We start from the raw sequence: 13,518 nt of genomic DNA, 5'->3' as shown, positions 1-13,518 counted from the left end.
CTTACACTGTAAGCAATTACAGATTGCTTTTGTTATTAATTTTAAATGGGCTAACACGCTTCGTTTGCACAGATTTTTAATTGCACACATACCATGCCCCACAAAATTCCATGTGGGCCATAGGTTCTTGAAGCATTGCTACATCTGAATTGTTTCAAAACAACATGTTCATTCATTAGGGGAACCAAGCTGTTCTGAGTCTCAAAAGGGCACAGGAAAATGCGTAACATTTAGCAGACTGCAGAACTGCAGAAGGGCACCTACTGAGAAAGCTAACAATAATTGAACATTCTTTTTGACAAAGGAAAAAAGCATAAAACTGTCTAATCCTTAATGTTCTACATATGCTAAACCATCCCCAAAAGCTTGTATGCACTAGCATAAGTATAGCTGCAAATGCTAAAATGCTATCAAAAAAAAAAAAGCAAGCCCTGGTTGGTGTTTCACATTTTCAAACATGCATGCAGTTTACACGGGGATTATTCTCGTTGGATATCCCTTCTGTAACTGTTTGGGGGTTTTTTTCCTGAAGAGGGAGACTCAACTAAAACAAACTAATGTGAAGGTGGACCACAATATGCTTGAACATACAGTGTGTAGATTAGACTAAAAATAGATTAACTACACAATCAAAATTTATGAGGTAGATAACTCAAAATGTTTTTTAAAAAATCCTGTTAGAAAGATAGTAATTCCAGAAATAAATATACATACGAGATATATCAATTATACCTTTAATACATTACAGGTATCTTAATCATATTGTTGCATTTATACTGAATAATCCTAACATTTATCATTATATACTCAGTTCTTATGATCTTTTTAAAAAATTATTATGAATAAATGGAAAATCTTATTTTAAATTGTCACCATCCTGAGTTCTGTTTTCCTCTTAATCACCTTTAACAGTTGCTAGAACAAAGAAATTATTTCATTATCTTCCTTCTGTGAATACCCACCCTGGCGTGCTACCACAGATGTTCAGCTCTCAGGGATTGATTTTAAGCCTGAAAGCCCGAGAGGACCACATGTGCAAGTAATCATTACCTTTCAAAGGCGTCAGCTCCTCAATGAACCTGCTCAGAAGCAGTTGTTTTCAAAGACAATGGGAAAGACGCTTAACTGTCAGAGACATATCACGAGAACTACAATGACAACCTAGTCTAGAAAATGTCACCTGTCATTGAAGGCCTGGTTGAAGGATAAATTAGCTTTAAAAGATAATTAAAACAGGCTTTGCCAAAATGAACGCCTGGCCTAACCACTTTGACTATGCTTTTTTATCATGGCTTATTTACAAGTAGCGTATCTTTTTGATGTTATCCCTTTTAAGTACAAAGAAATTCAAAAACTTGGCAATGGCATAAAAATGTAAATGCATTCCATAAGACGAGCACAATGGGAAGTATAATCTTTTGATAAAGGCAATGCTTAGGGCAGCCAGAATAAGACAACAGCACATGCAAAATTCCCTTGTGTTGTACAAACAAACATTCTGCATCTGTAGCGCTCAGCTCTGTGAGACATCACCGCTGGCAGGAACATTAAAAGCTGTTGCTTAAGTGCCAGCTCTGTGCAGGTTTGCTGCTGGGGAGAGAGAGAGGGAAGGATCCTGGAAGAGGAGAGGGGGATTTGCACAAGCAGTGCAAGCTTTAGCCACTGCAGCAACTGCACCAGCTTCACACTCTCGACTCTTCTTTACAGGGGAGCTGTCGGATCAGACTCCTGAGGACGGCTGAGCTGGTCTAGCAGAAGCTGAGCCAAGCATCCTCCCTATTGCCCACACGCTAAGCAGCAAAAAGCACAATGCAGGGGCAATTGTCCAAGGGCAAGATCAGTTTAAAAAGTTGCCATGGACTCCATAGTAGAGCAGAAAAATGTCCTCTACTTTGACAGGAATTTTGACAAGTGTCAGAGGCTTCACAGCATTTAGTCAGACTGTGAAACAAATATCTCTTAATGACTAATATTTATTTATGATTTTAGCACTTTAGGAATATCTAAAGATCAGCTGCATCCTACTTTCAGTCTTAGCAACCACTTAGCCTTGTCGTACTTTTGGCTCCCATGAGAAAAAAACCCTAGGACCTCTTCTTTCAAAAGACAGAAATATGCTTTGGAAAGAACTAAAATCCCATGTCAGTTTAGAAAGGAGCAAGCCCCTGTCACTACATCTGTGCTGCAGACATTTTTCTGTTTGGGTTTTGGTTTGTTTTCTTTTTTTTTCCTGTGGTATAAGGCAGCATAAAAAGGATTTGTCATAAGGATTGCTGTATCAATGGTTTTTTACTGCAAGCACTAAATGTGCTTTTTCTTAACTGCTTCTGAAGGAGAAAAAAATCATGAAGAAATTTGAGAATCATTACCTTTTTGGAAGAGTATAGTGAATGATTTTGGCAGAAATTATGAAAAGAATATAAGAAAACTATTTTAGAAATTATCATCTCCTACAGTCAAACATAAAATGTAATTTGGAGAAGGAAAATAAGGTAAATACACATGTATATACTTATATAATGCATATTTGTGTGTACCTGAAGATGATATTGAATATTAAGGTGTGTGTACAAGGTAGTAGCTTCTAGTATGTTTAAAGGAATAGTTTTCACTGAGTGACAGAGGGACAAAAATTTTTGGTGTACATGTGTTTATCATTAGAGATTTTTTTCTAACCTTATTCAGCTATGGACAACCTCACACTTGTTTTGGCCTCTACCGATACAAGTCTGTATATTAATTTTCTCTACATGAGAATTCCACTATTTTCTGTTACCCCAGATTGGTTACAGTAGCCCTGGGGATTCTCAGCTCCAAAATGCACATCTTCAGTGTGTGATGCCTCTAGTCAAATGCAAGTGGTTTGCATTCTACTAATGGTATGCACCTTGCAATTAAGAAATCCTAAATCTCAGAAATATCCATCAATCATTCTATTCCGAAAGGCCGAGAATAATTAACTTTTATGAAAAGCTACAGTAACAATATAGGTATAAAAGAAAAATGTGTAGCATAAAGCTAAGACTCTTAGTTCCTCTTTGAAGTAAGTTCAGAAAAAGACTACTACTATCGTATAAGTCAGATCACACCCTGTTATACTCCATCTCTATTTAGCCATTTTCAGCAGATACTTTCCCCAGCTGTGATAGTCATAGACTGTATTAGGGAAGAGTCATTTCATGTCCTACTTTTAAGTCCACTTTAGAAAGCAATCCTAAGGATGCCCTAAACATTGCTAGCAGTCATGAAACTTGAGTTAGTGAACTTGCATTGGATTTTCTATCTAAAAACAATGCCCTCAGTTCATATCAATGATAAGGACAGTATTGAGAAATCAACTCACTTAACCTTCTATTTTGTTACTTAACCTTCTATTTTCTTACTTAACCTTCTATTTTCAGTTACTTTCAATTACAGCCTCTACTAAGTTTTGGACTGATGATTCCTAACTTTGCAAAGCCTAAATATCTCATAAGCAGAAGTGTTTAATTTGCACAATAGAAGTATAACTAAATTCACAAATATTTGCAGGCTTTCAGTAGAGATTTGAAGATTATGTCCAATATTTCCCTGTACTTGGCACCACAATTTATATTTCTTTTACAATTAATTCCTCCTAATATCTCAAAATCTGCTAATTCTCATCTCTACTGCATTGCCTGCATATACTACCTTAATCTAGTCTTTGTTAAAATCCTTCTTCTGTAAACTTACAATGATGCATTGTGTGAGTTTTAATGTCAACCAACTTCCATGTTCCTGTACATGAAAATTCAAATGACAAAAGCTAGCTGTAGGAGGAAAATGCAAGGAAATATTCTTGAACCTTAAAAAGCAGTGAAAGCTAAATACTGATTATTTCCTTTCTTTAGAACTGCATTCTTAAGGACTTTCTCCTATTTCTAGCTCTCTTCATGCCACAATTTTAAAAAACCACTACTGTTCAACATTAGTGAACCCCTTAAACATAACAGACAGGAGAACTGAATCTGTACTGTGCTCACAAAACTCTATTTCTTTTCAGATTTAGTTTATATTTTTTTCCTTTGGCTTTGAAAATCCTCTGTTTAATATATCTAGACTTCTTCTCAAGCCCGTATCCCTCAATTTGTCAAGCACTGACTTGCCTTTTGCTTTTTTGTTATTATTTTACCACTGTTGCAACAGTCTTATTTGTATCATAAAAACTGTGGGAAAACCTTAGTTCTTTGGTCACCTTATTTTCTTTTTGAATATCCTCTGTCCCCTTTTGAAAACGGCATTTTGCCATGTCCTGTTACATCATTCTCTTCCACATCTATTCCCTTTCTATTTTAAACTCGTATTATCAACATTTTGCACAAAAATAACATTTTAGAAGACCTGATGTTGTATAAGAACTACATAATCTCAGAAAACATTTTACTATCTTTTGTTAGTTTTAACTACAGCTATTTAAAAGAAGTGGACTGCACACCACAAAGCTAAGTACACTAGGAGTCTCAGCTATGTAAAATAAGTGTTTCCAAATTTATGTAAAATATTTAGCAAAACAGAATCTGGTAGATTAGAGAGATAATGTATATCCATTGACAGGGAAAACATTATTTATTTATTTTTAATACTCCCCAACATTAAGCTACTGGTATGATCACGGAGAGTCATTTCACTTCTATGAGCTACTGTCGTCTTCCTGCCTCTGTCCTGTCTATACAGACTGCAAATCCTTGGGATCGCTTCAGATCAGAGATGGGATACTAATCGCTGAGTCTCTACATTTTATTAAACACAGGTATTAATAGACTTTCTGATATTCACATTGGATTAACTCAAATTATTTATTATTATTTATTAATAAAATTAGCTTTTAATTCTTTTGAAAACTAGATAAATTGTTAAAGTGAAAATGCACAAAGAAATATCCAATTGCAAGCTCTTCTCAATTTCCTAAAACCTAAATGTTGATTAAAACAACGATATTTTACAGTTAAGAAGAACTTTCCATGATAGTTTTCCTTGCGAGAAATATGCTTTAGCTATCTATCTAACATAATTCTTGATAATTTAAATAAATTCCAGATTAGGTATTAAAAGCATAAAAAGCACAGTTCTATAGGCAAAGCTTAACTTGCAAATGTAAAGAAGAAAATGGAGAAATGCATTTAAAAACAAACCAAAAAACCTACCTTTGTCTATTTGGTGTGCATATTTGTAATCACAAAAGTATTATTATGGAACACTCAAAATCTCAAAAATAATGCAGAAACTGTTTAGAATAAACTAGGAGGTGACAATCTGAAAGTAACCATGTATTCTGGAGTTTTCTCCTCTCGATTTTACTATAACTGACCAAAGGAACATGACCAAAGGACTGACAGCTAAAAAAAAAAGGTTTTTCGCAGTGGAATTAAGTGGAGTGATGTGAATTTCAGAAACAGCCTGCTTTGACATCAGCACTATTAATATTATTGGATGCTTTTAAAAGAAAGCATTTAATAAATGCTGCCCCTCTCCAACAACAAGTGAGATTCAGTGACATCGTTGCAAGAAAGAGAAAAAAAAACCCAAAAAACCCAAAAAACAAGCTTAGCTTAAAATTCGTAAAAATGTTTCAAACATCATGAAAAGGAGAAGTTTCTGGAATGCCTGGAACAAACATTTGACTTAATACTGTTGGCAGGCATGTGGCCTGGCATACTAAATATACATTTAATTTAAAAATAAATTGATGTAAGTTTATACAAACTGACAATGAACTTATCCATAATAACAAACATACCCATGTTTGCTGCATCAACAGTTTGTGGTGTCTCTGTTGACAATTTCTGAAGGGCCTGTTCACCATCTGTCTTCTCTGGTGAGCTGTTATGTCGAGACTGCTGTTGGTCTTCATCTTCAGCAACAAATGAAATTACACCTAAAACAAATAGATGCCAGGTGTTATATTAGCCGGAGCATTAGCTTTATAAAACAGTCTGCCAGACATGTACAAGTATTTTCTCAGTTCAAAACAAACAAAAAAAGAAGTAAAACTTTCTTTCCAGGTGTCAGCCATCCAATTATAATTTATGATAATAAAAAATATGTCTTGAGTGAGTCCAAGGAAATTAACCATTTTTTCTCTCAAAAGTGTTTTTCTACTTACCCTAACAGATCAGTAATAAGTACCTGGAATGATCAGTAATAAGAAATACAAGCAAACCCATTTTTTAAAAATTATAAAATATGGTGGACAATAATATCTTTCTTTCCAGCACAATTTTCTATACGTACTCCTGATTGTTGCTGTTATTTTTTTAAATCACAGTGTCTCATTCTATTACTGTAAGATAATAAATGTAATAGTAATTAGTTAAAATATTCATGTGATACATGTTTGTATTGTATGTTAAGTTGTAATCAAGTATTTAGGGAAGATAGAGATTGTAAAATCAGGATTTTTAAATTGGCAGATTTCTATTTGATAATATAAAATCTAATTTTAAAAATCTAGTAGTTACATGGTTTCTGTAAATAACATTAATGTTATTCTGGAAGATTTGATATACTGGCTTTAAATAAGCAGGTTCTGTTTCTTGCATTATGTATCTCTGTCTAAGAATTTTAAATCTACATCAATTTTTGAAAATAATACATATTATTACTATTTTATCTAAATGACTGTCCCTCAATATTTCAATACATTCTGGAGAGTTTCAAAGCTGAAATGAATATATGTTGCGGGTTTAATTCTTGCCTCATATGTACAATGAAAAACTAATTTAAGGAGGTGACATTTTATGTATTATACGGTAAGAATTTTTCCCATTTGAGATCATTAGAATTTATGTGAAACCGTCTCCCACAGAAAACTTATGTAACTGTTTCTTATTAAGGTTTTGGGAAAATGTCCTGGTTTCAGCTGAGAGGGTTGATTTTTCTTCGTAGTAGCTAGTGTGGGGATATGTTTTGGATTTGTGCTGGAGACAGCACTGATAATATAGAGATGTTTTTGTTCTATGGACCTGTTGTTGAGCAGTGTTTACGCGGGGCCAAGGCCTTTTCTGCTCCTCGCACTGCCCTGCCAGCGGGACGGCTGGGGGTGCACAAGGAGTTGGGAGGGGACAAAGACAGTACAGGTGACCCAAACGAGCCAAAGGGGGTATTCCATACTATGTGACATCATGCTCAGCATAAAAGGGGGCTAGCCGGGGAGGGGCGGCAGCAGCTTCAGGACGCGTGGCTCGGGGACAGTCCGGTTTCGGGGCAGGTCTGAGCGTGCGGTCTGAGTTGTACGGTCCTCGGGTGAGAAACTGCACTCTGTATCATCAGTTTCGTATACTCTGTTAAGTACTGTTTTGTTTTGTTTTGTCTTGTCTTCCCCTCTCCCTTTGCAATCCTAGTAAACTGTCCTTATACCAACCCACCAGGTCTTGTCTTTTTCCTTCCCATTCTCCTCCCCATCCCACTGGGGGGGGGGGGGGGGAAGTGAACAAGCGGCTGCGTGGTGCTCAGCTGGACGGCTGGGGTAAAACCACGACAGTCCTTTTTGGCGCCCAACGTGGGGCACGAAGGGTTGAGATAATGACAGATCTGCCCCTAGTGTGTTAAAACAAAGTTGTTATAAGTATTTATTGTATTATTTTAAATAGCCGGTGGTCACAATGGTGTTTTATTTCATCACGTGGCTGTGGTATCTAAACCCCTACGTGCTGTATGCATTCCTTGCAATGTTGCTGTTTATCACCTCCGGGAGAGGGGTCCAGGTTCTCATGTTGCTGTATTGTGTGATATCAACTTATGATATGATAACATCAATGATTATGAGTTTAATTTGGTACTTGTATTGGGTTTTGCTGTCATGCCCATGCCTTGGATATCTCTTTGAATTGATTAATAATCGCATTCAATCCACAGGGAAGACAGAGGGGGATACTTACTCCTGCTCTTTCATTCCCCTTTTTCCCTATAGGTTAGTTGCAGCAGCTTTTGAAAATTTTGATTATTCTTGGGATGTTCAAACCATTGTGTTCATATTATTATGTCTCCTGATTGTGTTTCAAGTTTTGTTTAAGGTTGCAAAAAGATGTTTTAAGAATATCACTCAGACACCTGCCCCGAGGCTGAATAGTCAGGGCTGGCATGGCATGTGGGAGTGTGTGGGCAGATATCTAGAGACCTTCTCACCCCCAATGTTTTGGAACTTTACCCCCGAACAACTACAGAACCCTGAGAAAGTGATAGAATATTTGAAGGGAAAATGCTGTGGCTATTCCAAGGAGGCACAACTTACTGCACTGTGCTGGGCCCTGGCCTCGATCTACCAAACACTGCTCGATAATAGGCAGTGTCATCAGGGGAAAGAGAGGGAAAACAAACCCACTGACACCACAGCTACCCCAGCCCCCACAACAGGCATGGCAGCTACCTCAACACCCACGGCTACTCCAGATCCCTCAATAGGCACCGCAGCGACCCCAACCCCCGCGGCTATTCCAGACCTCACACCAGGCACGACAGCTACCCAAACCCCCGTGACAGGCACAGCGGCTACCCCAACCCCTGTGGCTACCCGAATCCCTGCAACAGACACTGTAGCTACTCAAACCCTTGTGACAGGGACTGAAGGTGAACCAGAAAACCAACCAGTACCAGTATCAGTCGCCCCTATACAGAAGAAGAAATACACAAAGAAGTCAGTTCGCTTAGTGAAGGATGATGATGAACCAGGACCATCACAGGAGGAAGAGCCAGAACCAGAGGTAATCACTCGATCCCTGTCCCAGAGTGAGTTGCGAGATATGAGAAAAGATTTCAGCCGCCATCCAGGTGAGCACATCATTACCTGGCTGCTCCGATGCTGGGATAATGGGGCCAGTAGCCTGGAATTAGACGGCAGGGAGGCCAAACAGTTGGGATCCCTGTCCAAGGAAGGGGGCATTGACAAGGCAATTGGGAAAAAGACACAAACTCTCAGCCTCTGGAGGAGACTCTTGTCAAGTGTGAAGGAAAGGTATCCTTTCAGTGAAGATGTTGTATGTCGGCCAAGCAAGTGGACCACCATGGAGCGAGGTATCCAGTACCTGAGGGAATTAGCTGTGCGGGAGTTGGTTTATTATGATCCAGACAATGCGCAGTTACCCACAGACCCTGATGAAGTCCAGTGCACACGACCCATGTGGCGGAAGTTTGTGCGAAGTGCACCATCATCGTACGCCAACTCACTAGCAGTAATGGACTGGAAACCTGAAGAGGCACCAACAGTGGATGAAGTGGCTGGCCGACTCCGTCAGTATGAAGAAAGTCTCTCTTCCTCCCTCATTTCGGCGGTGGAGAAACTGTCCCAGAAACTGTCCCGGGAGTTCCAGCAACTTAGAGAGGATATGTCTTATTCCCCACCTGTACGGACCAGTGTTTCGGCTATTCAGAGCAAGCATTTCTCTGTTCAAGAGAGAGGATATAGAGGGTACACACCACGAGGTACCCTGTGGTTTTACCTGTGTGACCATGGAGAGGACATGAGGAAGTGGGATGGAAAGCCTACCTCAATGCTACGGGCACGAGTACATGAGCTGCAAAGTAAAACAGCCACAAAAGGGAATTCTTCCAGGAAAAATGCCGCTCCAGTTTCCAGTGGGCAGTTCCCCAGAGCGAGTGGAAGGCCTACTCATATGTATGATCCTCTTGAAGGGACTTCCAAGTCCTTTTTGCAAGAAGTGAGTAGCGAATATGATGAGCAGGATTAGAGGGGCCCTGCCTCCAGCCAGGTGGAGGAAAGGGACAATCGGGTTTATTGGACTGTGTGGATCCGATGGCCTGGCACGTCAGATCCACAGGAGTACAAGGCTCTAGTGGACACCGGTGCACAGTGTACTTTAATGCCATCAAGCTATGAAGGAGCAGAACACATCTCTATTTCTGGAGTGACAGGGGGATCGCAACAGCTGACTTTACTGGAAGCTGAAGTAAGTCTAACTGGGAAGGACTGGGAAAAGCACCCCATTGTGACTGGCCCAAAGGCTCCATGCATCCTGGGCATAGACTACCTCAGGAGAGGGTATTTCAAGGACCCAAAAGGGTATAGATGGGCTTTTGGTATAGCTGCCTTGGAGACGGAGAAAATTGAACCATTATCTACTTTGCCTGGACTCTCAGAGGACCCTTCTATTGTGGGGTTGCTGAGGATTGAAGAACAACAGGTGCCAATCGCTACCACAACGGTGCACCGGCGGCAATATCGCACCAACCGAGACTCCCTGATTCCCATCCATAAGCTGATTCGTCAACTGGAGAGCCAAGGAGTGATCAGCAGAACCCGCTCACCCTTTAACAGCCCCATATGGCCAGTGCGGAAGTCCAATGGAGAGTGGAGGCTGACGGTAGACTATCGTGGCCTGAATGAAGTCACACCGCCCATGAGTGCTGCCGTGCCGGATATGCTAGAACTTCAATATGAACTGGAGTCAAAGGCAGCCAAGTGGTATGCCACAATTGATATCGCTAATGCATTTTTCTCGATCCCTTTGGCAGCAGAGTGCAGGCCACAGTTTGCCTTCACTTGGAGGGGTGTCCAGTACACCTGGAATCGACTGCCCCAGGGGTGGAAACACAGCCCCACTATTTGCCATGGACTGATCCAGAGTGCATTGGAACGGGGTGAAGCTCCAGAACATTTGCAATACATTGATGACATCATTGTATGGGGCAGCACGGCAGAAGAAGTTTTTGAGAAAGGGAAGAAAATAATCCAAATCCTTCTGAAAGCTGGTTTTGCCATAAAGCGAAGTAAGGTCAAGGGACCTGCACAGGAGATTCAGTTTTTAGGAATAAAATGGCAAGATGGGCGTCGTCAGATCCCAATGGATGTGATTAACAAAATAGCAGCCATGTCTCCGCCAACCAATAAAAAGGAGACACAAGCTTTTCTAGGCGTTGTGGGCTTCTGGCGAATGCACATTCCGAATTACAGTCTCATTGTAAGCCCTCTCTACCATGTAACCCGGAAGAAGAACGATTTTGAATGGGGCCCTGAGCAACGACAAGCCTTTGAACAAATTAAACAAGAAATAGTTCATGCGGTGGCCCTTGGGCCAGTCCGAGCAGGACCAGATGTAAAAAATGTGCTGTACACCGCAGCTGGGGAGAATGGCCCTACCTGGAGTCTTTGGCAGAAAACACCAGGGGAGACTCGAGGTCGACCCCTGGGGTTTTGGAGTCGGGGATACAGAGGATCCGAGGCCCGCTACACTCCAACTGAAAAAGAGATATTGGCAGCATATGAAGGGGTTCGATCTGCTTCAGAAGTGATTGGCACCGAAGCACAGCTCCTCCTGGCACCTCGACTGCCAGTGCTGGGTTGGATGTTCAAAAAGAGGGCTCCCTCTACATACCATGCAACCGATGCTACGTGGAGTAAGTGGGTTGCACTGATCACACAACGAGCTCGAATAGGAAACCCCAATCGCCCAGGAATTCTGGAACTGATCACAGACTGGCCAGAAGGCAAAGACTTTGGAATGTCACCAGAGGAGGAGGTGACACGTGCTGAAGAAGCCCCACTGTATAATAAACTAACAGAAGATGAGAAGCCATATGCCCTCTTCACTGATGGGTCCTGTCGCATCGTGGGAAAGCATCGAAGGTGGAAGGCCGCTGTATGGAGTCCTACACGGCGAGTCACGGAAGCTGCAGAAGGAGAAGGCGAATCGAGCCAGTTTGCAGAGGTGAAAGCCATCCAGCTGGCTTTAGACATTGCTGAAAGAGAAAAGTGGCCAATGCTTTACCTCTATACTGATTCATGGATGGTGGCCAATGCCCTGTGGGGGTGGTTACAGCAGTGGAAGCGGAGCAACTGGCAGCGCAGAGGCAAACCCATTTGGGCTGCCGAATTATGGCAAGATATTGCTGCCCGGCTAGAGAAGCTTGTTGTGAAAGTGCGTCATGTGGATGCCCACGTACCCAAGAGTCGGGCTACTGAGGAACATCAAAACAACCAGCAGGTAGATCAGGCTGCTCAGATTGAGGTGGCTCAGGTGGATTTGGACTGGCAACATAAAGGTGAATTATTTATAGCTCGCTGGGCCCATGACACATCAGGCCATCAAGGAAGAGATGCGACATATAGATGGGCCCGTGATCGAGGGGTGGACTTGACCATGGATGCTATCTCACAGGTTATCCATGAATGTGAAACATGCGCTGCCATTAAGCAGGCCAAGCGGGTTAAGCCTGTCTGGTATGGAGGACGGTGGCTGAAATATAAATACGGGGAGGCATGGCAGATTGATTACATCACACTCCCACAAACCCGCCAAGGCAAGCGTTATGTTCTTACAATGGTGGAAGCAACCACTGGATGGCTGGAAACATATTCTGTACCCCACGCCACTGCCCGGAACACTATCCTGGGCCTTGAAAAGCAAGTCCTGTGGCGACATGGCACCCCAGAGAGGATCGAATCAGACAATGGGACTCATTTCCGGAACAACCTCATAGACACCTGGGCCAAAGAGCATGGTATTGAGTGGGTATATCACATACCCTATCATGCACCAGCCTCCGGGAAAGTTGAACGATACAATGGACTGCTAAAAACTACGTTGAGAGCAATGGGTGGTGGGACTTTCAAACATTGGGACACACATTTAGCGAAGGCCACCTGGTTAGTTAATACTAGGGGGTCTACCAGTCGAGCTGGCCCTGCACAATCAAAATTCCCACGCCCAGTAGAAGGAGACAAAGTTCCTGTAGTGCGCATGAAGAATTTGTTAGGGAAGACAGTCTGGGTTAGCCCTGCTTCAGGCACAGGCAAACCCATCCGTGGGATTGCTTTTGCTCAAGGACCTGGGTGCACCTGGTGGGTGATGCGGAAAGATGGGGAAGTCCGGTGTGTACCTCAAGGGGATCTGATTCTAGGTGAGAATAGCCAATAAATTGGAATGTATATTGTTAACTGTTAAAATAACCCTGTCGTATCTTATCATTACTACAATTGTTATATGCTATATCAATGGTATTACAGTAAGAATCAGCTAAATTAACGAAGGATGAATACTGCGATGATGGAATTAGAACTGGCCTTAGCAACTGGTGCCGCAGCAGGTATATCTCAAAGCGTCTGGGGCCGTGGTTGCGTCTATGCCACAGCAGGTGTACCCCTGGAGAAACTGTGTCTCATGGATAAGGCTCTACTTGGAGCAGGTACACCCCTAAGGGACCGCAGTCTGAGGATAAGTTCAAGCCGGAGCAGGGGCAAGGGGAGGTGTTCATTGCAATGATAAACTTGATGGTCTGACTCGAAGGCACCAGGGGTGGAGATTGTAATGGAAATACTTTTAAATTGTTGTAACCCATGATTTGAGTTGCTTGTTACAGGAATTACTGTAGCAGAAACCACCTGAACCAATAGAGAACAAGCCTTACAGGAAGCAGCGCAAGTGCAGCAGTGGACCTGACCTGAGCTGGTTTTGGTGCCCAATAACTCCACATGTCAACCACCTGTCCTGTCCTGAGTGACCACCATGGTGGATGGAGCCCAAGGTTGTGGACCAAGTGAACCCA

The 13,518-nt window shown here is 41.8% G+C and overlaps 1 protein-coding gene across 1 annotated transcript in view; it reads right to left on the bottom strand.

Annotated features, from left to right (window-relative positions):
- The window catches only part of CFAP47 (cilia and flagella associated protein 47), a 360,776-nt gene that overhangs the window by 143,460 nt on the left and 203,798 nt on the right, over positions 1–13,518 (bottom strand). The window contains exon 50 of the mRNA XM_075774464.1: positions 5,759–5,896. Within this exon, the coding sequence (XP_075630579.1) occupies positions 5,759–5,896 (138 nt within the window). The remainder of the gene's footprint in view (positions 1–5,758; positions 5,897–13,518) is intronic.

Source organism: Balearica regulorum, chromosome 1 (genome assembly GCF_011004875.1).
Source record: "Balearica regulorum gibbericeps isolate bBalReg1 chromosome 1, bBalReg1.pri, whole genome shotgun sequence".
NCBI lineage: Eukaryota > Metazoa > Chordata > Aves > Gruiformes > Gruidae > Balearica > Balearica regulorum.
This window is presented reverse-complemented; position numbering and strand designations above follow the sequence as displayed.